The sequence below is a fragment of the Sceloporus occidentalis genome, unplaced genomic scaffold (genome assembly GCF_023333645.1).
Source record: "Sceloporus occidentalis isolate IW3139 unplaced genomic scaffold, rSceOcc1.0.p SCAF_5, whole genome shotgun sequence".
NCBI lineage: Eukaryota > Metazoa > Chordata > Lepidosauria > Squamata > Phrynosomatidae > Sceloporus > Sceloporus occidentalis.
The window spans coordinates 147,069,499-147,096,045 of NW_028316985.1; the positions used below are offsets into that span (position 1 = coordinate 147,069,499).

General features: G+C 42.9%; 1 protein-coding gene across 3 annotated transcripts; it reads left to right on the forward strand.

Annotated features, from left to right (window-relative positions):
* The first annotated feature begins 1,602 nt into the window (after positions 1–1,602).
* On the forward strand, positions 1,603–26,146 carry MGARP (mitochondria localized glutamic acid rich protein). Of its 3 annotated transcripts, none has more exons than XM_089525785.1 (4): positions 1,603–1,934; positions 10,968–11,071; positions 17,165–17,270; positions 21,637–26,146. In XM_089525785.1, the coding sequence occupies exons 1-4, from the start codon at positions 1,733–1,735 to the stop codon at positions 21,897–21,899; spliced, it is 675 nt and encodes a 224-aa protein (XP_089381911.1). In that variant the 5' UTR covers positions 1,603–1,732; the 3' UTR covers positions 21,900–26,146. The 3 variants fall into 3 exon arrangements, 2 of the variants coding, with proteins under 2 accessions (XP_089381911.1, XP_089381912.1); XM_089525786.1 differs by lacking the exon at positions 1,603–1,934 and adding an exon at positions 2,353–3,521 and having other exon boundaries at positions 21,637–26,143; XR_016281335.1 differs by lacking the exons at positions 1,603–1,934; positions 10,968–11,071; positions 21,637–26,146 and adding an exon at positions 20,133–21,401 and having other exon boundaries at positions 17,181–17,270.
* Positions 26,147–26,547: the final 401 nt, after the last annotated feature.

Sequence of the window (26,547 nt, forward strand, 5' to 3'; positions counted from 1 at the left end):
GCCATAGTTTAATTGAAGTCTCTGTGAGAAAGCATTGTTGCTGCTGTTATACTTCTATCTGTCCAGAGCAGGCAACCAAAATGGCGTGAATGGTCTGGAAACCAGGCCCTATGAGGAGAGACTTTGGGAGCTGGGGATGTTTAGCCTGGAGCAGAGAGGGTTAAGAGGCGATATGCTAGCCCTGTTTAAAGGGATGTCATATTGAGGAGGGAGCAAGCTTGTTTTGTGCTGCTCCAGAGAATAGGACCTGGAGCAGTGGATTCAGACTACAGGAAAAGAGGCTGTACCTCAACATTAGGAGGAAGTTCCTGACAGCAAACAAACAAACAAACCGCTTCATACCGCCTAAGCAGTGTCTAAGCCGTTTACAACTGTAAAGGCAGTTCGACAGTGGAACACACCTTTGGAGAGTAACGGAGTCTCCTTCCTTGAAGGCCATCTCTCAGTGGGGATGCTTTGATTGGGAGTTCCTGCATGGCAGAAGGGGGTTGGACTGGATGGCCCTTGTGGTCTCTTCCAACTCTATGATTCCACAAAACTGCTTTATTTCTGCAGTGCAGACACACCTGGATGCTGCATTAAGACAGAGGCTGCATCCACATGGGAGAAATAACCCGGTTCCATGGCAGCCATTGGCCCGGTACGTACCGCCGTCATGTGCTAGGTGTTGGCTGACGGCGGCACGCCCAGACGCCCCGCAACCCTCGCACGTGACGAGGGCGTAACAATGTACTTATAAAGGGCCATGCCAGCCCTCTGTTGAAGCAGCTGCAGTAGTACTAACCCTTTGGCTTCTTTAGCAGACAGCTGGACTGGGATCCAGAGCAGTGGATGCAAGCCATAGGAAAAGAGATTCTTCCAGCTCCACTTTAGGAGGAGCCTCCCGACAGTGGAACAGACTTCTTGGGAGAGTGGTGGAGCCTCCTTCCTTGGAGGCCTTTGAGCAGAGGCTGGATGGCCACCTGCCAATGGGGATGCTTTGAGTGAGAGTTCCTGCATGGCAGAAGGGGGTTGGACATGCTGCATGGCCCTTGGGCCCCTTGCAACTCTATGAGTCTAGAAGTGTAATAAAGCCAGCAGCGTGTGATGATATGCGTGGGGCTAAAAGCCCTTTCAATCCCTTCTCTATGACTTCCTGGGTATAATAACAGACTGTCAAGAACCTTTTCTCTTCCTTCAGAAATACATTATAAAAGGCTCCCTCCCCCCCCCCCCTTTTTAATTTTCCTAAAATCCTCATGGAGCCTCCTGTTTTTGAATGGAAGCACCTCATTATTATTGTTATTGTTATTGTTAAGCTTTACCTATATGTAAGAATAATGGAGTGTCTATATATACAGAAGGCCCAAGGCTGCTGAAGCACATATACAAACAAACAAACAAACAAACAAACAAACAAACAATCTCTCCCTCTCTCCCTCCCTCTCTCCCTCTGGTCAACATCCGGGTCACACGCGGGGAGGGCGGGCCTTCCCTGCAGATGGAACAAGGGCTGCTTCATCCTCCTCCTCCCTGTCAACCCCCATAAGCCCCGCCCTCCCCGTGTCGTCATCGCCATCCTCCTCCCCCGTCACTAGCCCCGCCCTCAGAGCGAAAGACCCGGATGTAAAATTTGTTAAAAAAAAACGGCAGTACACTCCCCGCCCAAAGGCCGAGGCCCCTGGGCTGCTCAAGCGGGGAGTGCAGGGCTTCCCTTCCTCCTCTCCTCCGCCCCCCTCGTTCCCTCGGAAGGATGGGAGGAAGGCCCTCTCGCCACTGCCGGCGCGGTGCTCCCAGAGTGGGGCGACGGGAGGGAGGCAGGCCCCTCATGGCCACCGAAGGGGAGGTCCTTGGCGTCCGGCTGCAGCAGAGCCAGGCAGCCAGGGCCCAAGGGCGGTCGGGGGGGAGCGGAGGCGGTCCTGATGGAACGGCTTGGCCCCACAATCTACCCACAGGTCTGGTCCGACCGTCCCCAAAACGCCCAGTTGCCTGGGGGAGGACGGGGCCCCAGAGGAGGGGGACACGCGGGTATTGTTGCCGAGTGGCAGAACGTTTGTTTTCCAAGCCGGCTAGGCCTCCTCTGCTCCCCCCCGACTGCCCCTGGGGCGCAGGCCAAGCGGCCAAGGACCTCCAGCGGCCTCGGAGGAGCCTGCTCCCTCTTGTTCCGTGGCCCCTGGCTCTAGCTGCCGTCCCTTCCAGGGGAGCGAAGGGAGGGCAGCCCCCCGGAGGAGGACAAGGAGAAAGGCAAGGCGGCGCTCCCCCCTCCGGGGAGGAGATTCGGGGAGCGCCGCGGCTGAGGAGGCTGCCTGGGGCTGGAGGGGAGCCGAGGGGTGTCGGTGTTGGGGGGGCTTGGCACCCCCCCCGGCCTGGCCCCCCTCAGCTCCAGGCAGCTCCCGCCCGAAGTGGAAACAAAGGCCAGCGGTCCCGGGCCTCCCCTCCTGACCAGGAGGAGGAGGAGGAGAGGGAGCGCCGCCGGCTGGGAAGGTCAGGCGCTGGGCGGAGCCAAGGGACAGCAGCAGCAGCAGCAGGAGGAAGGAAGGCAGGCCCTCTCCGCCGCTGCGCCGGCCGTTGGCGCCGCCCAGCCCCCGAGCATCTCGCCGCAGCAATCCACCGCACGTCTCTCTTCCTTGGGGTCTCGGCCCAAAGGGCAGCCTGAGGGAGGCGCCCCCGCCGCCCGGGCCAAGGCGGAGAGTCCTGCCGGGCGCCTGGAACCCTCGGCGGGGAAGCTTCGCGGCCTCACCCCCTCTCCCGCTGCCTCCCAGCAGCCAGAGGCCGAGGTTCCAGGCTGCTCTGCCTGCCAGGGCTCCAGGAGCCCGGCCCCGCTGGAGAAGGGAAGGAGGCGACTACCGCCCCCACCCTCCCCAGTCGGCCTGACTGGTTCTGGCGCTGAGAGCAGGATGTAGTTCGTCCTGTAGAATGAATGAGCGGATAGGATAGGAATGTCTATTGTATTAATGAGAGAGAGAGAGAGGTGTGTGTGTGTGTGTTGTTTAGAGAGAGAGAGAGAGAGATGGCGCTGTACATGCCATCAGTTTATAGAATAGAGTCAAATGGAAGACACCTGCCTCTGGCCTCCAGTTTCTGGGCCGTCAAGGAAGGAGAAGGAAGCGGTGTGTCCGCAGCCCCCTCCTCTCTCGAAGGCACTAGGCGCCTTCCCTCTGAGAGACCCCTCTGAGCCTACGCTGCTCGGGCGAGCCTTTCCCTCGGAGGGGCGTGTGAGAGAGAGAGAGAGAGGGAGGAGGCTGGGCCCAGGCAGGGAGGGGCCTCTGGCTTGCTGGCTTGGATTGGGCGAGCCTGGCCCTCCCCCCTGGCGACAAGGCAGCCTGCGCCTGACACACTAGACACACGCAGCCCACAACCCACCCTCTGCGTCTGCCTGCCAGGGTTCACCTCCAGCAGCAGCAGCAGCACCTGCTTCTCTGTCCTTGCAGAGGTCGCGGCGATGCACCTCTGCAGAGTGGCCTGGCAGGCCCTGGCCTCCTCCTCCCGCCGCCGCCTCCTCCTCCTCCCAAGGGCTCCTGGCCCCGTCCTCCGTGGGCACGGTGAGTCCTGACCCTCGGGCCCTCAGTGGAGGGCACTCCCAAGCCTAGAAAAGGAGCTGGTTCTGCCCAAACTGGAGGAGGAGGAGGAGGAGGAGGAGGGCGAGGGCAGCTTTCAGGCTTCTCTGAGGCCTGCTCAAAATGCAGGACGCTTGGCAGGGCTTCCTAGGTAGAAGGTGGGCTTGATAGGAGGACAGGTCCGGGAAAAGGAGGACGTGGGGAGGAGGGGAGGGGCCGTGAAGAAGGTCACTCCAAAGGCCCTGGACGGAGGCTCTTTCTATAGGCAGCTCCGACCACTGACCCTTTCTCTCACTGACCAGCCCAGAAGAAGGAAGGGCCTGGGGCTGTTTGACCTGAAGGGACAGAAGAAGAAGGAGGAGAAGACAGAGCCCTCAGTCCTCTTGGAACCAGAGGGCCTCACCTCCAAAGGCACTGCAAAATGGAGGGCATTGCCAAGAAATAAAGGAAAACGGAGGGCATGCCCCCTTTTAAAAACAAAACAAAAGACAAACAAAAACGCTCCTAGAAATGCAACTCCATGCTTCTTTTCCAGAATGGAGGGCATTTCGAAAGGCCCCCCGGACGTTGAAATGGAGGCTGCCAACCCCTGCTCTAGACTAAAGTCTACTTCCTGAGATGCATTTGGGAAGCACACTGAGAGCTCATCCTGGACAGAAGGATGAAAGAAAAGCTTTAAAAACTCCACTCATAGAAATGTAAATCCATGCTTCTTAGTCCTGCTTAAAATGGAGGACATTCCCTTGGAATTCCTCCTGGACAGGATAAGGCTATAATGGAGAATGTGGCCTGGGAAAGGAGGGCCTCTGGTCACCCTTTGGGTGAATGTGGCACCAAATGTGCACCTACTAAGCAGCTGGCACAAATTCAGGCTGAAGGGAGAAAGACAGTTTGGGAGTGCCATTAATCATAGTTGTCTACATCTTTAAAAAGGACAGGAGGGGCACAGGAAAGGGGGAAGAAAGCCTACATAGAAGGGGCATACACTGTCCACAGCCATAGCAGTTGGCTGCCTTGTGAACAGAGTGACCAAATGTCCTCCTAACCTCAAAGCTGAAAACAGCAATAGACGTATAAATGTGTGCTTCTTAATTATGCTCAAAATGGAGGACATTTTGGAATTCTTCCTGGACAGAAGGCTGAAATGTAGGGCATGTTCTGGGAAAGGAGTACATCTGGTCACCCTGTGCCAAATGCGCTCCCATTAAGTAGCCGAACCAAATTCAGACTGAAGAAGGGAGAGAGACAGTGGGCAGAGTCCTGAGGAGAGACTTTCCTAGTTTTCTGGGCATAAAAAGAGCAGAAGAGGTACAGGGAAGGGGAAGAAAAGCAACACAGAAAGGGCATATGCTGTGTATATTTGGATACCATGTGTATATTGTGGCTTCCATCTGGCACAATCCTGGATTTCTGAGGGACTTGGAATCCTGGATGAGAGAGAAATAGGATTCTGGAGACCAGGGTTCCCTTCCTAGTTTAGCCATTAAACCCACTGGATGGACTTGGACTAGTCCCGTGTCCTCAGCCTCAATGGAAGGCAATGGCAGACCTCTGAACCAAATCTCACTGCGGAAACCCCATGATAGGGTAGTCTTGGAGTAGCCATAAGTCAGAAACAACCTGAAGGCATACAACAACAACGTGCCTGTTTACTCCCAAGTCACATCAACTTGCAAATCCTAGGATTTGGTATTATTATGGAAACATGTAGTATCACAGGGCTATAACTATGTTGTATGGATACTTTGTTCATTTTTATGCCTCATCCAAAGCAACTTTTTCATACAGTGGGTCTTTGGTACCTTGGTTTGGTTCCAGGACACACACACCCGGGACACCAAAATCTGTGGATGCTCAAGTCTTGGCATAGGCAATGGCATAATAAAATGGCGTCCCTTACATACAATGATAAAATTGAGGTTTTCTTTCTGGAATATATATATATATATATATATATATATATATATATATTTCCAAAATGCAAGCTGGGCAGATTTAACAAAGTGGCAGAGGATGTAGGCAGGGGCATGTTCTAGTTTTGTTAGTGATATCCTACAATACTATCACATGTCTGTTTCACATATCTGCATGACTGTGCATTTCCCGGGTGAGGAACTATTGGGATTCATGTAATTACCCCCAAAAAACATTATTTAAGATGCTTGCTTAGTTTCTAAAAAGGGGGGCATGGAAAGTCTGTGAGCGAAGTACATTTATTGCCATCTTCACTTTAGCAGTGACTATTGGATATCCTATATTACTGATTTAAAGAGAGGATTTGTAAAGATTCAAAGCATTTTGTGTGAAAGAAGCAGAGGGAGAGAATATTTCTATACATTTTCTATATTTCTATACATTTTTAAATGAGCATTTTGATGTGTCCTTTTAAACATAACTTTGAAACCTGCCAGCATAGGCAAGTTGGCACTGATCATCTATTATAGCTGAATGTATCCTAAATAGTAATAGTTCATAAACAGTGAACCCATTTTCTAAGTATGGATCATTATGTAGCCAAAATAAGGATCATGAGCGCACATGACAGAGGTAATGGAGCCATCCAGCTGGAGGGAAAACAATTCAACCTAAATCAAACTGCTAACCCCAGCTAGAGCAGTCCTATTGAATCAATGGAATTTACATGTACTGAGTGACCAGGTTTGCATTGATTCTGTGAGTTGACCTTAGTTGGGAAGTAGAAGCTGGATTTAGGCCTTAATATACATACATGTTCAGGAAATGTGTAAATTAGAAAGTTGAAAGCTTTGACATAACCAAGAACAAGAGCCAGTTTAATCACTTTTAAAATTAATTTACTCTGTTTTAAGAGTTTCTCAGAGACAATTAAAGTTTTGTTTAGTCTTTTGTATTTGAATTACCATAGTGACAATATAACTTGGATAAAGCGTGGATAAAATATAGAAGCACCTACTAGTAAAATTGCTATGTTCTGGAGTAATAAAGGTTTGAATAAAATAAATTTCTGTACTTTTTGTGACCTCAAAAGTATTAGGAAAGTTAGAGACTTCGAAGCAAAAAACATGTCATGAAAAAAGCTCTGCATGGCGGGTTACAAACCACCATATAGTACGCGACGAGTGCGTACTAGGGTTAGGAAGGGGTGCTGCGTCCGCACGTCGCGCCCTGAAAATGATGCTGCGAGCGCGCGACTAACGCCTCGCGGCGTCTCTTCCGGGGCTCCTTCTCTGCAGCGTCCGGGAGCTGCGCGGTTTAAAGGCTGCGGCTCCCGGACGCTGCAAGCGGAGGCGGAGCCAGACTGCCACTTTTCGGCGGTCTGTAACCCGCCTATATTTCAAAACCTTTGATTAGAGCCTAAAGCATAAGGGGCAAATCCTGATCGCTGTGGGAAGTGACAGTGGCAACCGCATGTCCAGGCCACCACCGCTGTCCTGAACTGGCTGCCAAAAAGGAGTGTTTTTCCCCTGCTCTTTTTTGTGCCGGCTCTTCTGGGTTGGGATGGGCTTGGCTTGGCGTGGCTTCTGGCTGTGTTCAGGCCATGCATTGTGATGGTGGACGTTTTGGCCCGTCTCTTTTGGGCCTAGATCTGACTTTTCTTTCCTGCTCCATTCCCTGAAATGTGGTGCTGTTTAAGAGTTCTATGGATACTGTTGATGGCTAAAAAAACAAATGGGTCCTAGAGCAAATTCAACTTGAACTCTTCCTAGAAGCCAAAATGTCTAAATTGAAACTGATGTACTTTGGACATATCATGGGAAGGCATGACTCACTAGAAAATACAATAATACTTTGCAAGATAGAAGGCAGTAGAAAAAGAAGACCTCATTACAGATGGATTGATTGTTGGACTGGAGGGCCTGATTCCCAGTTTGGCCACGAAACCCACTAGATTAACTTGGGCAAGTCACATGTTCTCAACCTCAGTGGAAGGCAACGGCAAACCTCTGAACAAATCTTGCCAAGAAAACCCTAAGATAGGTTTGCCATAGGGTCACCATAAGTTGGAAACAACTTGAAGGCACACAACATCAACAGCAACAACGACAATAACGACTCAACCAAGGAGGCCATGGCCATAAGTCTACAAGACCTGAATAGGGCTTTTGGTGACAGGGTGATCTGGAGGTTTCGTGTGTGTATCTCTCCAAGTCACCTACAGGTTAATGGTGACATCATTAATCTCATAGGGTTTTGTTAGGCAAGGGATGCCCAGAGGTGGTTTTGCCAATTTCTTCCTCTGAAATATTGCCTACAGTACCTAGTATTCATTGCTATTCCCCCATCCAAGTGCTAACCAGGAATGACTCTGCTTAGCTTCCATAGGGTTGCCATCAGTTGAAGTCAACTTGATGACAATTAACAGCAAGCCAAGATTAATTAGCTACATACATTTAAATCAGTAATAAAACCTATTTAAATCAGTAGTAAAAGGAGCTAATTTGCGTGATGAGTGCTAACATGTACTTTATTAAAAATATATACTGTATGCCTTAACATTTGGCATAGAGCTATGTATTATCAATTAACTCAGATTTTCAGCTGTGGTGAATAACAGACATGCAGAAGGGATTATTTTCAGGCTCATTTCCCCTGCAGCCAGATTCTGAAAATATAAATATGCTTCTTCTTTTTATGTCCATTCAAGTGGATTCTGACTTGTGGCAACCCAGTCCTACTGAAGAGTATGTTTAAGTTTTGTGGAGAAACATTTTTGTTCTAAATCCATTACACTCCCTTGTTTAGCCAGAATCCTGAAGGCAATATGTAATATTGTAATCTCCTACTATACCAGCATGTGGCCTTTTAGAGGCTCTTACTGTAGAATGCATCCAGTACCTTCTAGTGCCATTATCGTTTCCACATGCAATGTTAGAATGAAGGTAATGGGGAGTACTACATGGTATTGCTATTAATAATAATAGGATTTATTTATATACCGCCCAATCACTGTGAATCCAAGCGGTTTACAACAGAGGTGATAATAGACGGTTCCCTGCCCTCAGGCTTACAATCTAAAAGACACGACACAAAAGAAGGGAATTGTGGTGGGGAAGGGGATGAGGTCCAGCAGTTATTCTCTCCCTCTGAGGCCTGGACTAAGGCAGATGGACCGGAGGGAAGGCTCTTCTTCTTCCAGGCAGACGTGGTGGAGCTAGCCTGCCTCTCTCCCCCTCAAGATGGAGGATGAAGGGAGGGCTCTTCTTCCAGGCAGGCCTGGTGGAGCTAGCCTGCCTCTCTCCCCCTCAAGATGGAGGATGAAGGGAGGGCTCTTCTTCTTCCAGGCAGGCCTGGTGGAGCTAGCCTGCCTCTCTCCCCCTCAAGATGGAGGATGAAGGGAGGGCTCTTCTTCCAGGCAGGCCTGGTGGAGCTAGCCTGCCTCTCTCCCCCTCAAGATGGAGGATGAAGGGAGGGCTCTTCTTCTTCCAGGCAGGCCTGGTGGAGCTAGCCTGCCTCTCTCCCCCTCAAGATGGAGGATGAAGGGAGGGCTCTTCTTCCAGGCAGGCCTGGTGGAGCTAGCCTGCCTCTCTCCCCCTCAAGATGGAGGATGAAGGGAGGGCTCTTCTTCTTCCAGGCAGGCCTGGTGGAGCTAGCCTGCCTCTCTCCCCCTCAAGATGGAGGATGAAAGGAGGGCTCTTCTTCTTCCAGGCAGGCCTGGTGGAGCTAGCCTGCCTCTCTCCCCCTCAAGATGGAGGATGAAGGGAGGGCTCTTCTTCTTCCAGGCAGGCCTGGTGGAGCTAGCCTGCCTCTCTCCCCCTCAAGATGGAGGATGAAGGGAGGGCTCTTCTTCTTCCAGGCAGGCCTGGTGGAGCTAGCCTGCCTCTCTCCCCCTCAAGATGGAGGATGAAGGGAGGGCTCTTCTTCTTCCAGGCAGGCCTGGTGGAGCTAGCCTGCCTCTCTCCCCCTCAAGATGGAGGATGAAGGGAGGGCTCTTCTTCTTCCAGGCAGGCCTGGTGGAGCGAGCCTGCCTCTCTCCCCCTCAAGATGGAGGATGAAGGGAGGGCTCTTCTTCTTCCAGGCAGGCCTGGTGGAGCGAGCCTGCCTCTCTCCCCCTCAAGATGGAGGATGAAGGGAGGGCTCTTCTTCTTCCAGGCAGGCCTGGTGGAGCGAGCCTGCCTCTCTCCCCCTCAAGATGGAGGATGAAGGGAGGGCTCTTCTTCTTCCAGGCAGGCCTGGTGGAGCGAGCCTGCCTCTCTCCCCCTCAAGATGGAGGATGAAGGGAGGGCTCTTCTTCTTCCAGGCAGGCCTGGTGGAGCGAGCCTGCCTCTCTCCCCCTCAAGATGGAGGATGAAGGGAGGGCTCTTCTTCTTCCAGGCAGGCCTGGTGGAGCGAGCCTGCCTCTCTCCCCCTCAAGATGGAGGATGAAGGGAGGGCTCTTCTTCTTCCAGGCAGGCCTGGTGGAGCGAGCCTGCCTCTCTCCCCCTCAAGATGGAGGATGAAGGGAGGGCTCTTCTTCTTCCAGGCAGGCCTGGTGGAGCGAGCCTGCCTCTCTCCCCCTCAAGATGGAGGATGAAGGGAGGGCTCTTCTTCTTCCAGGCAGGCCTGGTGGAGCGAGCCTGCCTCTCTCCCCCTCAAGATGGAGGATGAAGGGAGGGCTCTTCTTCTTCCAGGCAGGCCTGGTGGAGCGAGCCTGCCTCTCTCCCCCTCAAGATGGAGGATGAAGGGAGGGCTCCTCTTCTTCCAGGCAGGCCTGGTGGAGCGAGCCTGCCTCTCTCCCCCTCAAGATGGAGGATGAAGGGAGGGCTCCTCTTCTTCCAGGCAGGCCTGGTGGAGCGAGCCTGCCTCTCTCCCCCTCAAGATGGAGGATGAAGGGAGGGCTCTTCTTCTTCCAGGCAGGCCTGGTGGAGCGAGCCTGCCTCTCTCCCCCTCAAGATGGAGGATGAAAGGAGGGCTCTTCTTCTTCCAGGCAGGCCTGAAGAAGCTAGCCTACCTCTCTCTTCCTCAAGATGGAGGATGAAGGGAGGGCTTGCCTATTGCCTTTCTCTTAGGCTGAGAGAATAGGATCTGCTCAAGGTCACTCAGTGGTTTTCACACCTGAGCAGGGATTCAAATCCTGTTTTTTTAGAGTTCCAATCCAACATTCAAACCACTGAATAAAACCTGACTGGGACCAAAATGGCTGGGAAATTGATCGATAGTGAAAGAGTTAAGTTTATTCCATTCAAAGAGCTGTTACTTCCCTCTCTACAACCACATACCTTTTATTCAAATATAAATTTGTAAGCTGCATGCTTTAGATTCCTAGAGAAGTATTTTGTAAGTTGCATTTTGTAAGTGCCCTTCTCATGAAACCTCTGCTTTTCTCCTGTTTAATTCTGTTTTATCTACTTCTCTCACCCTGTTAAACATGCTGTTTAATCAACTGTTGTTTCAATACAATTGGTCTACTATCTAAATCATAGCATTTTGAACTTGCTGCATTAAGTACTCAGTATTGTTACTTTGGTGTTGTAGCACCATTCCGTCAGATGTCATCGGGAAGTGTTCCTGGATCATCTGGGGAGAACATGATTTACTATCTGATAGTTGTTGGTGCTGCTAGTGCGGGTGGTTTTTATGTGAGTACCCTCATCTTTACATATATTTATATTGACTAAAGAATTTAAATAATATTAACAGGCTCCAAAAATAATTATGTAGTCAACAATTTACTTAATTTGGAACTTCTCTGTGTTATGGTTGTGGATTTTTCATGAATATTTAAATGCTTTTTCTTCTTAAAGAATGTAGGTTTGTGTGATAGCTCTCAGAGCACTCACATTGAAGTTAACAGACTAAAGCAATGTTAGACCTGCTTTTGGTAACTGAGGAACTGAACTACAGCTGGCCCTCCACATTTGTGGCTTTGATTTTGGTGGATTTGATTAATATGTTCTTTCTAGGAATCTCTAGGTCCTCCAGTGCAACTCTGTGGTCAAAAAGTTGTGCAAGACATTGTCCTGGGATTTGCATTTTATGGAAGAGGATTCAGAATTTTCAGCCAGAGAGCTTTTAGGCCTCACTAAACTATAAACCCCAGAATTCCACAGGAAGCATCCATAGCTGCTAAAGTGGAATAATAACACTATTACAGTGAAGTGTGATAGTGACCTAAATTTGGATTTAGCCCAATATTTTTTTAATGTCCAATCTACACAACATTTAGAAGTAACCATTTAAAGCTGGGGTATGAACGCCAGTGTGGTATAGTGGTTTGAGCATTAGACAATGAATCTGGAGAGCAGGGTTCAAATCCCCACTCAGTAATAGAAACTCACTGGATGATCTTGGGCAAGAATCACTCTCTGTTTCATTAAAATCAAGCCCTCTCTGAAAAAATCTTGTCAAGAAAATCCTGATCTCTAAGTCGGAAAGGAATTCAAGGCACACAGTAACAACTATTCATTGAAATATATATGTGAAGATATGCAACTCATTTTTGTTTAAAAGAGAAAGGGAGATGGAGAAATTCTACTGGTACCTTTAAAACTAAATGCTTTGTTTTAACATGAGTTATTGTGGATTTAAATTCAATTCTTCTGATGCTGGATGGAATGTGATCTTTAAGCCACTGGTATTTAAGCACAATTACATGCAGATCTATGAGGCATCTGTCCTGTTTGTATTACTCTGACACCTCAAGACATTTTCTGCTCACCCAGAAAGTTACTGGTGTCATTGAGGAGGAGAAATATTTTGTTGTATATATGATATTAAGACCTGTGCTAAGCCAATTAACCATTATTCCTGTTCATACCTCTACTAACAGACCGGCCCGTACCATTTCAAACAACCCTTCTGTCAACAAAGTAAGACATTTTTATTCAGACAGGCTTTTAAATCAGAAAGTCTTTAAAGAACGGACAGGGGATGTTGCACTATGTTAATTGTATTGTACTGTCTTATCTTTTTAACTGCATTTTATTATTTTGGTGAGTATTGTGTTTTAATGCTAATTTAATGCTTAATTTTATTTTAATGTTCACTTTTGTATGTTTTTGATTGTATTCTTTTAAAACATAAGCCACTTTGAGTTCCAAGTTTTTTTGGGGGGGGCAGTATATAAATAAATATAATAAGAATAACCATTTGAAGGCTTATGGACAGTGTCACAATTTGCATCTTTCTTTAAGCCGCTACACTCTGATTCTTCTGCACAACAATGTAATTGTGCTTTAACATTATGGCTTGGACATTGCATTCCATGAATTGCATTCCCTGAATACATCTGAAGAAATGGATCTAAATAAACAAAAGTTCATGCAAAAATTAATCAGTATTAAAGGTAATAAAAGAAAAACTTGAAGAAATATTAACCTAGTGTCCCATATAATTTGGCAATTACAATGTGCTTCTTCTTTAGAACAAGCTCATGTTGTTTATATTTGTTACTATTTCCCAACCAGTCCTATTCAAAACATAAATATGGTAAATATTTTTCCAAGGACCAGAAAGCATTCTCTACTTCAAAGGAAACAAGGGCCTGGATCCTACTGGTAGTACAAACTAGAGTAGATCCATTGAATCAAATGGTAAATGGTAAACCAACACTTATGTAAATCTTACTGAATCAACTGTCTAATTTAATCAGGTCAAAGTTTAGTAAATGAGCTTTTTAAAATGCATACACAAACTTCAGGTCATCATTTGTTTGATCTGGTATGTTTTACTTGTGTTTGATGCTCACTTTTTGGCAGACTTTGGCCTGTTACAGACTGCCAAAATAAAGCTGCTTTGGGTCTCTTTGGAGGTATGCTGTTTAAATGATGCATGCATCCTAAGAATCCAGAAGCTGCACCAAAGCTGCACTCCAGTGCTTAGGAATGGAGTGTGGCTATGGCGCAACCTCTGGACTCTTAGGACCCATGCATCATTTAAATACCATACCTCCAAAGAGACCCGAAGCAGCTTTATTTTGGCAGTCTGTAACAGGCCTTTATATTCTTTTAAATCTACACATGGCTTGGCCACCCTCCCCTATTGGAAACATTTAGGGGACAGAAGATCTCCAGCCTGTTCTAACTTGTAACTAGTGGCAGTGGCATCATGGGGTGTGTGTGGGATGTGGACCCGGAGGAGGAGTGACACTTGGTTGGGCCCTTTGAGGCAGGAGGGGCGTATGTGCCCTTGCTGGCTGCTCTGGCCCTGAGCTTCTTCCCAGGGAGAAAGCCTGGGCCAGAGGAATGTGCCCTTTTGGCTGCTACCACACCCCTGATGGGTGACACCTAGCATGGGTGAGATCACCGAATCAATTAATTATAAGTAGGTGTAATACAGCTAGCTATTTTTGAAACTAATTATCATGGTCCAATACATGCTTGGAGAGTATTATTAAAAACAATTGTGTGAAAATACATCAACTGCAGCATATTTCCTAACTACGCATGTTTGAACTGCAGTGTTTGTTGAAAACTTTTATTGCTGTTGTAAGTTGCTTTATTATGGAAATGGCACTAGTAGTTTAAATATTATCACAAACACAAGCTATATAAATGCTGAATGACTTACCATAAAACTTCCTATTTGTCCCTAGAAAGCACACTATCTGTCTGAGCATACAGTAGACAAAATACTAAAAGTAGCATTGTGCTGTCACAATCTCACCTTTAAAAATAGAAATAACTGTTCTTCATATGGTTAGCAAAGCAGGAACCATTTTCTCTTAGACTACAAGTTTAATTATTTAAAGTGGATTTGCAGCTGGTGTGTTTCAAATTCAACCTTAAATTTGATTATTAATAGATCAGTATGCAATCATTTATCTGATATTGTGGCATATATTCAATTTAAAGTTAGACATTCTTGAGTCCATTAATTTTAAGGGTTTCAGTATGCATAACTCAATGTTTTGGATTTAGGCCGATATATTTTAGAGACATACTGAAACATATTGGCAAAATTGCTATAGAATTGCTATAGCACTTTCTACTGTCTTTCTTGTGATCTCTCTGTCTGTATCATTCTTGTTTTATGCCTTTAAGTCATTTCCAACTTATGGTGAAACTAAGGTGACCCTATCATGGAGTTGTCTTGGCAAGATTTGTTCAGAGGGAGTTTGACTTCTTCTGAGGCTGAAAGAGTGCAATTTGCACAAACAAGTGGGTTTCCATGGCTGAGTAGGGATTTGAACCCTGGTATCCTAGCCCAAAACTTAAACCACAACACCATGATGGTATATCGACTTTGACCATCAGGTTACACGGGATTCTTCTCCTGTCTTATCCTAAATAGTTTGAGGCTTTTCTTCTCTCAGAACTATTTCTCTAACCCTTGAGCTTCCCATTTTCTTCACTATTATGTGTTTCTAATATTCTTGGTAGCATGTTTTTGATGTTGTTAATTATAAATGACTTCCAGCCACTCCCTTGTGAACAAGAAGAAAATAGCTTTTCTTAACAGAAAGAGCTTATGATGGTATCTCTTTTGGTAGTTGGTTTTCAGAGCTTGTGGTTACAATGTGTACATCACTTCACTTGTTACTAATGTGACTTTGTTCCAATTCACTCAGTGACTTCAGTTACACTTCAACAGTGTTTTATTTCTGTACACACACCTTCCACTAAAGCTCATTCATTAAGAGTATAAATTCTATGAAACTACCTTTATTCATAAGTTACACTTCCACAGAATAAGGTGGATATGAGCCTTCCTTTTATTGGCTCTCTACTGCTCAAAGAACGTAACAGTTTAAACTGGTTTCACAGGGCTTCTTCTGCACTTCTAAAATCTTTCCTCCATGTATGGGAATCTGAATCGCATTAAGGCTGAACCCTTATTTCCAGCTCTATTCATGGCAGTTCCAGCTGCACTCCTGACAATTTTGTGACACACTCCTTGTGTCCCTGGACTTTCTTTGTCCTTTTAAAATGTAATTCCTTAAATGGGAGTCTGAGGGACGAAACAGACCCTTTGCGCTGGCTTGGGGGTGGTGTTAAAGTGTGGCATTTAGAGGCCGCATGTGCTGACGCTGCCCTGAAGTCAGTGTCTTGCCGTACACCCAACCACATGGGGGGGGCAGTTTTACGGTGCTCTGATGGCGCAGCGTTTACACCCTGCAGGAGTGCTGCCAAGCTGGCACAGAACTAGAAAAGGCAGCTTTTTGCTGGCTCAAAAAGGAGCGGCAATTTGCTGCTTTTTGTGCAGGCAAAAAGCTGGGTTGGGACTGTTGCATGTGGTTGCCATAGCCCCAACCCGGTGTACAAAGAGGTGGCATCAAGCTGCCCCTTTAGTGCCATCTGTTTCAGTCCTGAATCCCATTAAGGATCATCTCTTCTATACTAACTGCGCTATTGGCAGTTTCTGACACACTCCTCCTTAACAGCTGCTTCTCCTTTTTATAGCCACTCATCAGACAGGCCCATATCTTTTCCCCAGCCTTACTCTGATTGGCTGTTCTGAACTTTCCATTCTGCCGGTGTTTCTCCACATCGACGCACACATAATCCTACTTGAGTTGATCTTTTAAAATAGACATATATACTTTGGTTGTTATCTTATTATAATTCTGTCTTGTGATGGTTTTTAAATCTAAGCCAGGGTTGGGAATTATGTGGCCCTCCAGGTATCATTGCACTACAACTCTCAACAGCTCTACCCAGAATAGCCAATGCTGAGGAATGCAGGGAGCTGCAGCTGAACAGCATCTGGAGGACCACAGAACCCCAATCCCTGCTATAAGGTGTTTTTCATTACCTCAAATCTGATGTAACCAATCTTTTTGGAGGAATCTGTGTGGAGTTCTAAGCAAATGGCTGAGATTTTGAAATTTTCAATATAGATTCAAAAGATTACATTTTCTATGTTGTCTGACAAACAACGGCTAAAACTCAGGAAACTATGGATAGACTCCCAGTGGAGCATAAATAATAAAAAAGATGTCTTACAAGGCATTTGAGACTGTATTCCTAATGCAACACACAGTTATCTGGGAGAAAAGCTAGAGCTCAGAATGTTACTTTTGAAAAGAAATCTGTTGGATGACTCATTCCAACCTCTCCTTCAAAGTAACTTGTTACCACTGAAGTCTTACCATTTTAAAGTAACTTCATGTGTTATGCTACCATTTACTTTGGGTGGGTGAGAATTTTAGCTCCTTTTATTGGAAAATACCCCTCTATAGAATAAGTACTCTAGAATTTGAGGAAAAAACACACCCTTATATTGCCTCACAAAGAGTGTTTATAGCACTCCAAAGCAACAGTTCAATGATGCAAGGAAAAAGTAGCATTACCAATTGTTACTCTCCTAGGGAAAAGGCAATATTATTATTTCCTCTTTATACCCAAAAGCAACCTTGTTATTTATAATGCTTTACTTCCAAGCTCTAAATTCCACTAAATTGAACAAGACTTGCTTCTGTGTTTTTATGCACAGAACTGCAGTATTCCTGGTTACAGTAGCTGCTCATCTTTTAATGCTTTAAATTGTTTGCTTATGTTATTTTTTTTCATTTTCAGAATTCCATCATGAGTACTTTGTACAGTAGAGAGGAAAACATTTGATGATGATGGTACCACTACTGTTATTACTATTACCTATATATATTCAGTAGTGATTCCATATGCTGGAGATGCTCAGTCTTGGCAAATGAGATGAATGAAGTTTTTTTTTAAAAAAAAAAAAAATTCTTTATTCCAATTCTAGATGAATGAATTTGTATAACTTATTTTTAGGCCTATAGAACTGTTACTTCTGACAAAGCCAGGTATAATGAACGGGTTGAAGATATTCAACAGCGATCTACAGCAGAATGGAAACCAAAACCCTGGCCTCCTCAATGTAAGTTGATTATTTCTACATTTATTAATGTTAGTTTGAACTCGTTTGTTTGTCTTTATAGCAGAAAGAAAAGGAAAAACCTATTTCCAGACATAGCAGCAAATATAGACATAGGGATCTATTTATCCCTGGGATTTTATGTTCTATTTTAAATAGCCAAGTGTTAAAGAATTCTGCAAGTGTTTTTGAAAAGACTGGAGTGGTTCTTACTTAATGCCTTCTAGGTCTAATGAATATCATTCAATTAGATATTTATCTGTCACAGCATACATTTCTCCTGTTATCTTGCTCATACTATTTAGAGATTATTCTGTTGTGAGGAAGATGCAGAGGGGGAAATGGTAAAATGCTGTAGCAAGTAGACTGTTTTTAAAAAATATTTCAGATTTCCTCAAGATTTCATAGGGAGAAAAAGACTGAATTTACAAATTAGAAAGAAAGAAATACTAAAGGCTCAGTTATTTGGGCTTGACTAGGATCCTGTTAGGTATCTAAACTGGATCACAATTTTAACACCAGAATCTGAACCCACTCCTTTTTGTGGACCGTAAAACTTGTTCTAGAAGACAGGCTGCATAATGAGGCCACTGAAGCTGACAGAAACAGTGGGATCTCCGCTTGAGTCCTCATTTGGATCCTGCCATAGCACAAACAAATCTTGCTTTGTAGTTTTAGTAAAATGAAAATAGAATTCTGTTCAGTCAGTTTTTGAAGACAACACGGCATATAGCTAATTGCAAGTTGCTGAGGTTGATAGTAGGTGACAATTTGCCAGAGATTGTTCTCTGCTATTATCTCTTATAATTAAAAACACTCAAGACCTCTAATAGCTTTTTTTAAAACCCTGTAGTTTGTTAAAATATTTGAAATAAATAAAAATACCAGCCAATATGGAATAATTATGAAGCCTAATTGATGGTGCTCATTTCAAATGTGTATTCATCTCTATAGTCAGTTTGAGCACCTATGGACAGTGATCATAAGAGTGCCTCTGAATACTGGTGGATGTGCTCGAATGTTATGTTTCTGGTTAGAGTATTCATCTAACTGAGTAATAATAGCTTTCTCTGATAGAAGAAGCTTTTTCATAGCAGAAACAGAACTACATTAGGTGAAGGTGGAGAAAGGATACTCAGGTTTTTTTCAAGGTTGCCATAATGCACAAGACCCATAATCAGCATCCCATATTGAGGGCACTTTGTATAGGAGAACAGTATAAAAAGAAGATAATGAATTAATAAATACAGATGTTGTTTGCAATACTGCACCCTTAAACTCAGAAATATGTATCCTGACATGTCAATTCTTTCTCTTGTGATCACACTAGAGGTGTTATTTTAATCCTGCAGATGTTACTTGCACTATTCAAAATCCATGAGACTATAAGGCATAATTAAATATATAATTAAAAAGAAAAGTGCTCTCCTATGCAAATCTATTTAGAAGTAAGTCCTACTGAATATAATGGAACTTACTCTCAAAATTTCATAGAATTGCTGCCTAAGGCACAAGCAGACTTCGTAGCAGTAAATTACATTCAATTTACAAATTAAAACACTTCAAATTGGACTTCCATTGATTTTAGATAAACATATGTCCAACTAATATTTGAAGGACTAAACCCTTGTAATTATAAATTATTTCACACCCAAATCTTCAAACCTGAAACTTCCTATAGGCTGTTAATTTTATTTTTCTGTCCTAAATACAATAAATCCCCCCCCCAAATGTTGCTTTTACTCTTACCTGTTTTCTTTTCCTCACTTTTACATTTTATAACGTCTTTGCATTTGGAAGAGTATTACACTTTTCTGCTTTTTCTTGTGTCTTTCTACTTTTTCCTCACATGACTTTTTATGTGAAGAGTATTGGATATTTTCTTTTTCTTTCCTGGGTTCCTTACTACTTTTCAGAAATGGCCTATCCCCAATCTAAATTATATATCTTAAATTATCTTTATCTTAAAGACAAAATATATAAAAAAGGCAAGTACTAGGGAGCCTTGAGTTTTAAAATATTTTGGTATAATGACTTGATTATTTGGAAAATCTACCAGATCCTAATATTTTTTATTATGTGCTCTTAAATAAAATTAGACATAGTTCAGATCTTTTTAACAGACTGCCTGTCAGCTGTTTCACAAATCTACAATATTATAAGTGTGTTTTTTTAAATGTTAAGTTTCAGTATAGCACGTGCAGGCCCAAAACGCGCAGGCCAAATAAAGTGGCTTCTGCCTGCTTTGGGTACATGACATTTAGATGATGCATGACCCCAAAAGGGCTGGAAGCTGTGCCAAGGCTGCGCTAGGGGGCTAAAAGCCCAGCCCCAAAAGTTGTTGGTTTGGATCAACTTCTGGCTGGAGTAGTTTGGGACTGCAGCGACAGCCCACTTTGGGAGTGGGTCACGCAGTCACCATGGTCCCGGTTTGATCATGGCAGGAGACTGCTCTTTAATAGCTGTCTGCTTCATCCCATAGATACACTTCTTGAGACCCAGAACTGGCTACCCCTCCTTGATGAATATGTTTACATTCATTATGGTAGTCTTAGATTTGTTTCCATGTATTATGTGAAATAGCCTTTTATCAATGAGTTGAACGGGAAAGTGTATTATTCTCATTGGAAACAACTTGTAAAAAATTTGAATGTAGACTTAATAGTTAACGGTTTAATTTTCAAAATAATTAGATTTTGCAATTTTCTGGGTGAGTTCCATGAAGTCCCTCTTTTCATTTTCCTTCCCTTATCTTTCCATTCCCTTCCTTTCCACTTGTATCTGATTTCCCCTTTGTTGTCTTACTCTTTCTTACAGTGGAAAGGTTGTATCTTTCTAATTGTTCCTCTGCTTTTACCCTTTCAGAATAACAAGGGAAATCTCTTTCCAAACTCGAGGAAATAATTTTAAAAAGGACAGTCCATCCTTGTATACTTCACAGCCAAACTTGAGAAAATCATCTCTTGTAGAACTTCACATTTGTGAGATTTCCCCCATACAATTAAATACCACTTCTTAATGCATCCTATAGAAGATAATTTGGCATTTCTAAGACACTGGCTGTTTTGACTTATTGCACTTGTAATTGACTGTCCAATAAAGAGTACTGAACACAGATCTTGCTTGTCAATCTGTTCTTTTTTGGGAACAGGTTAGTTTGCTGGAAATTTTTATATCACTTGGAGAGACACAGTCTGGTATTGTTGCCTCAGATTTAATGGTATACAGGCAATTGCTGTTATTATCACTTATTACCTATTAAGATCATTACAGTAAATTGTTGTAGCAGTTTGTTAAAGTATGAAGTGAAGTAAGTCAACAATTTAAAAAATACCTCTGTTCTTTTTATTGTTGAAGACAAATGAAAAAATCGTTTCGCAGTATCAACCTCTGTCAGCTCTAGGAAGTTCAGCTGGCATGTAAGAATATAAAGATACCATTTGTTGACGGCAGGGTCATTATTCAGCCTGACAGTGTCTCTTTTCTTCTTCTTTTTTTTACACACCTTATATCTGCATGTGATTGTTTCACAAATTTCTTTCTAGTTTTCTTCACCAGTTTGTTGTCTCCCCACTAACAACGTTTGTGTGCTACTGTGCCTATTCCATTATATCTTCTTCTCTTGCATGCCTTTTTATCCAGTATGCTTTAAACCCCAGTTTAAAAATGTGTCTTCTACTTTTAGGACTCTAGTCCGTGTTGCTGTTATATTTCAGTGGACTTAAATATTTCTTTAAAAATGGCATGTGGTGCACTTTTCATGAACAAAGGGACAGCTAAGCTCACAAATAATACTTCTCTAATTCCAGCATTAATGTTTACACTTATTATTTATGCAGAACCTAAGCAGAACTCTAAAATCTTTTGAACAATTTTCAAATATTTTTTCCTTCCCTATACATTAGTACAGATTTCTCCAAGATCCAAGTAATGGTAGGGTTTCAGTTCAAATGCATGGGGAAACCTTGCTTTTGTTGCTGCTTCTTAATTTGCAAATTCATAGCATACACATAGTAGCCTGTTAATATTGTCTTGAATGATGTAAGAATAGGACAAAATTACATAATTCTGCTTTCAGAGCATTAAAAAAACAGCCATAGTTTTTTTATCTGTGTATAATTCACAAATTTTAGTTCATGTATGGCATGCTTCACTTAATTTTGTTATGTATTTCATAGCGATTCTTTACTTCAAGCCACATTTTGTTCTATTGGCATGGCAACAATTTGGTTTTTTAAAGGGGAAAATGGACATATTACCAACAGGTGTCATGATGTAGCTTTAACAAATGAAGTTGGCAAAACTGTTGTGTAACCTTTTCCACACTGCAAATTTGTACTTCATGATTTTTCTGTTGTATTAAATGAAGCCTTAGAAAATGAGGAAATAGATGAAAAAGAAGTTGCTGAAACAACTGAAGAGACAAAGGATGCCATTCAGACGGGTGCAGAAGCTGAAACTCAAGAAGAGGCTGAAGCAGTAACTACTGATGAATCTCAGGTGGAGAATCAAACAAATACTGAATCTACTGAAGTGGGGAGAGTCGAATCACCTATTGAGGAGGCTTCCTCTGGTGTGCAAGAAGAGCAAGATGCTACTTCTACCTCAGAGACAGATAAAACTCAAGATTAATGCTGCAAATGGAATTTGATTTTAAAAATGCCTTCTTTCACAAGAGAGCACTAGTATGCTCTTACAAACTGAATACATTTTAAACTTCAGGGTTCAGTATTAGAGTCCAGAAGTCCAGTTCCTGAACTTTGTGGAACACTACATCTTGTGGAAGAAAGCCTTCTTTGCCATATCTGGTGGTGGGCTTAATTCCCCCCCCCCCCCGAAGAAATAGGTGATCATGGCTAGGCATTGTTTTAAACAGAATGCATGGTCCTGTTTCCTCTCTTAAATGAACAGCCTACAAGATACTATCTACTATCTAGATAGGGACTTTAGGTCATTCAAAATATAACTGCTCAGAAATCTTGATAGCTTTCTTCTCCCCAGGTGCATTACTTGTTTGAAGAATTAAAACAAATAAGGGATTCATCTTGAACATAACATATTTTATAGTATATCAGATACCATTTTTGCATTCTTCCCTGACTTGTGGTGGGGAGGAATGTATAATTTGTGTTGAGCCCCAAAAGCTATGACCAAATCAGATCATTCTGAAATACTCTTGCTGGCTGTGAACCAGCAAGTGAGGCTGTATAAAGGTATTTTCTTGGTAATCTTAGGCCCCATACAGACAGGTCTTTGGTGTGGCTTCTGGACTCTTAGGAACATAACTCATTTAAACAGCATACCTCCAAAGTGACCCGAAGCAGCTTTATTTTGGCCTGTCTGTATGGGGCCTTAGCTTCGCAGAGCTGCGTGTAGAATCTGTGAATAGGCAGTATTTCCTTTGTAATGCCTTTAAGATTAAATCAGTAAGAACCAGATAAGTAAAATATTGGGTAAGGGTGGGAATCATGTGGCCCTCCAGATGTGTTGAATTGCAAAAGGAATGTAAATCTTTGTAAAATTTGTTCTTGCAGGCAAGAATGGATAATTGTACCACATTTCCCTTCGTTACAAGAAAGTAGTGGAAGACTGCACTGATTTCAAAGATTATTTGCTACTCAGAGCTTATTCTGTGCAAAACAAATGCACATTTGTTCAGAATCCTCTGTTCTGTACAAAAAAAATGTTATTTTCTGTGCAAAAATCACATACACATTTTTCACACAGAGCAAGTTCCAAACTGTGAAGATGCTCAACCATCTAGGATTCTCCACATCCACATTTCCCAAAACTTTAGAAACCCTGGGTTTGGAGTTTTTAAAACCATTTTCCAAATATTTTTTAATAGTCTTATCATCCCTAGATTGCAATGCTCAGCATTCCTCACATTTGGCTATGTTGGCTAAGGCTGCTGAGAACTACAGTCCAACAATATCTGGAAGGCCACATGTCTCTCACCCCTAACCTAGGGTCCAAATCCAATTATTAGTCCTAACTCGATTAGGTCAGTTGGATTAAAGGGATTTACATATGTGTTAGCAAGTTTTTGCAGTTTAATGGAAATAACAATTGCATGTTAGACCCATCTATCAATAGTTAAGATTAAGAAGCGGATTTAGGTTTAGTTTTTTCCTTCACTTGTAATGGTAATGGACTGATAGATTAACACCCCTGGCTAGTCCATCTCAGTTACATTCAACATAAGGTAAATTGTAAAATGAATTTAATGCCATCACTGCTTATAATTTTTGTAATAAAAGATCTGAAGCAACTTCAAAAAGGAAGTAGCATTTCCACAATTGTACTCTGAGGTTTAATACTACATTTAGAATCAACTTTGTTAAAAAATATATAGCAAATTTGCTCTATTGATATCTACTCCCTATCCCTGCCCTGCCATAACATACACATTTCAGATATGATGAGAAGAAAAACAGGATTCTTTTCCATGAAATATCACCAAAGCACTTTTACTAAAAACTTCAGAGTGTTTATGGATGTAAACACATGTGTATAATTTTGATAATTTTAAAAACCGATATTCTTGCAAAAAATGATTTAGAAACACTGTTTTAGATAGGTGTTCACTTATGGTAATATCTTTTATTTCTCCAGTTCTTTTAAAAGAAGCTTATATCTTCATGAAATATAAAAGTTATTGCTCACAACAAAATCAGTCCATTTATAGAAATACCTGTTTTACTCTGAGTTTGACTGTTGGTACATCTAGCTTAGTTCTGCTATTATTTGGGAAATTGGGAGGCCAAGATCCTGGAAGTGGGACCTGAAGTGATATTAATAAAACATGGCAACAGTTTTGAGCTTTGAAACTGATACAGACAAATCATGATCTGCCACTTTACTGTGAATGGCCAGCACCATACCCGTTTCATGACTCCCAAAGTTAGAGAGGTTTCCCATTCACCTTTTTGGCTGGTGGGTGTAGCAGAGCTTTCAGCTATTGTGGGTTATTGGACAGAATGTGAATGGAAGGCTCAACAACAGAAGTATATGAATGTTAAGAGCTTCAATATCTAGGAAGCTGGAATATTGTTTAGGGCCTTGATCTTAAAACAATAAAAGAAATATACTGTAGTTTGAGATTTTAAACAAATTACAAGTCCCAATTATGTTAGATCAACTGAATTAGTGGGAATTATATAAGTGCTCAATTTCTTTTCAGCAACTTGATTCAACAATTTAGTACTAGCAAGTAGATTGTAGTCTGAACATTTAAAATGCTCCAGCTAGCACAAATAAAAACTGTGGGTTTTACATTTTGATTTACCGGGCTATGACTACTAAGATGCATTTTTTCCTTTTCCAAACAGAGCAGTTGAATGAATTCAAGAATGTGAATTATATGAAAAAATATATGGTACATATATAGAATTTATGGAATATATATAAAAATTATTGAATGAGAAAAATAATTTTATTTTACTTCAGTATGTATGACAAAATGAAGCACTTTTCCTACTTTTAATAGAGTTGGTACATTAACATAGTAACATTCTCCTACTGCACTGTAGTATTTTATGTAGAAAAAAACCCCTTACTTCCCCGTTAATCCTTTCCCTGTGGAGTAATGAGTTTAAATAGAATGAAAGAAAAATGCTGAATTGATATTTTGCCCACTGCTTACACAATAAAGGCCCTCGTGTTTCAAATTTAGCTTGTATTCATCTAAAACCTCTAGTGCTCCATGGAATGTATTCTAGTGTATTATTACAGATACTTATTTTTGTAAAAAGTGACAATAATGGGATATGGTAATATGTAAGTATGACATCATGCATTCAAAAGCTGCATTTCTGTGGTGCTATGTTTGCAGGTTAGAACTTATGTGTCTGGAGGTGTCCATTGAAGCCATTTGTGCAGTTTAACATGCAAGGTTTTTAAGCTTGGCATTGCCCTGAGTTTTGAGCCATAGAAGGAACTGTAGCAGAAACATACCTGGGCTTTTTTGGCATTAGAGATTGGTAAAGGTAGGCCATGTGCCACCAGGGGACCAAGTGGTGAATACAGCCTCTGTAATTGCTTTCCTAAGTTTTATTTCTGTCTAATAATACATACCTTCTATGCCTACCTAGCTGACCATATTGTCTAAACAGACACCTCTTGCATGCTGCTCCATTCTTCTCCAGGTGTTTGCTCTGATTCTCACTTCCTTCTCCTGATATATATTCCTGTTCCTGGGAGTAAGAGACACTTGGAACATTACTGCTTCTAGGCACATATGTACACAGACATACATTATGTGCCCATTTCCCCTCATTACAATAAATCACTTTGTTTGCCAGGATTTTATTCTTCCTGGTAAGGGAGACTCTGTAATGTATACAATACAGCAGGACCTCCTCCTCAGCAATGTCTGCCCACCTACCCCAGAGAAGGAACAGGTGAATGCATGAAAATATGACTAACCTGGTTCAACTGTAAGGCTAAGCCATAATTTAGCTTTAATTCTAGATTCTTGAACAAGCCAGGATCCAGTTCATAGATACTAAAACAAACTGTGGTTTGAAGTCGAAGGTTTTCATTGTTTTTTGTGGGTTTTTCGGGCTATTGTGGCCATGTTCGGGAAGAGTTTCTTCCTGACGTTTCGCCATCATCTGCCTGGCTCTGTCTCAAAGCAAAACTACACTTCCTCACTTCCCAAGTTCCTACATGCTCCCTAAGTTTATCCAATAGCATCCTTCTGCCAATAAAATGCGCACTGCTGTTAGGTCACGTTTCCCATTCCTGCAGTCTCTCAGATGTGATCCAAAGGATTATGGCAGGGGTAGGCAACCTGCGGCCCGCGGGCTGGATGCGGCCTGGCGAGGCCTTGGGAACGGCCCCAGCCTGGTCCTGCCGCCGATTGCCGCCGGGGCCTTTGAGGGGCAATTGTCTATAGAAGCCTCAGAAACATGCATTTATATTAACATTTTTTTAAAAATCAGAAAATTTTTTCAGGTGTCCTCCATTTTTTTTAAAAAAAGTGTCTTCCATTTGAAAATTTTGTCCTACATTTGTCCTGGTTTATTTATATATTTAATTTTTTAAAAATTTTAAATTATTTATTTTTTGGCTTCGGCCCCCCAGTTGTCTGAGGGACAGCAACCCGGCCCCTGGCTCAAAAAGATTGCCTACCCCTGGATGGTATCCTTCAAGGGCAGATTTGAGCATGGTGGGATGCAGAGTGGAGCAATGCAACAAATTAGAATTAAAGTATTTAGTTAATGACAAACAGCAGTTCATGTAAGCCAAGATTTACAAACAAACTTTCAACTGTGTT

Coding starts and splice junctions, on each gene's coding strand:
- MGARP (XM_089525785.1), top strand. CDS start 1,733: ATGGGAGGAAGGCCCTCTCGCCACTGCCGGCGCGGTGCTCCCAGAGTG. Junction 1,935..10,967: donor GCCCCACAATCTACCCACAG/GTCTGGTCCGAC, acceptor TTGGTGTTGTAG/CACCATTCCGTCAGATGTCA. Junction 11,072..17,164: donor CTAGTGCGGGTGGTTTTTAT/GTGAGTACCCTC, acceptor ACTTATTTTTAG/GCCTATAGAACTGTTACTTC.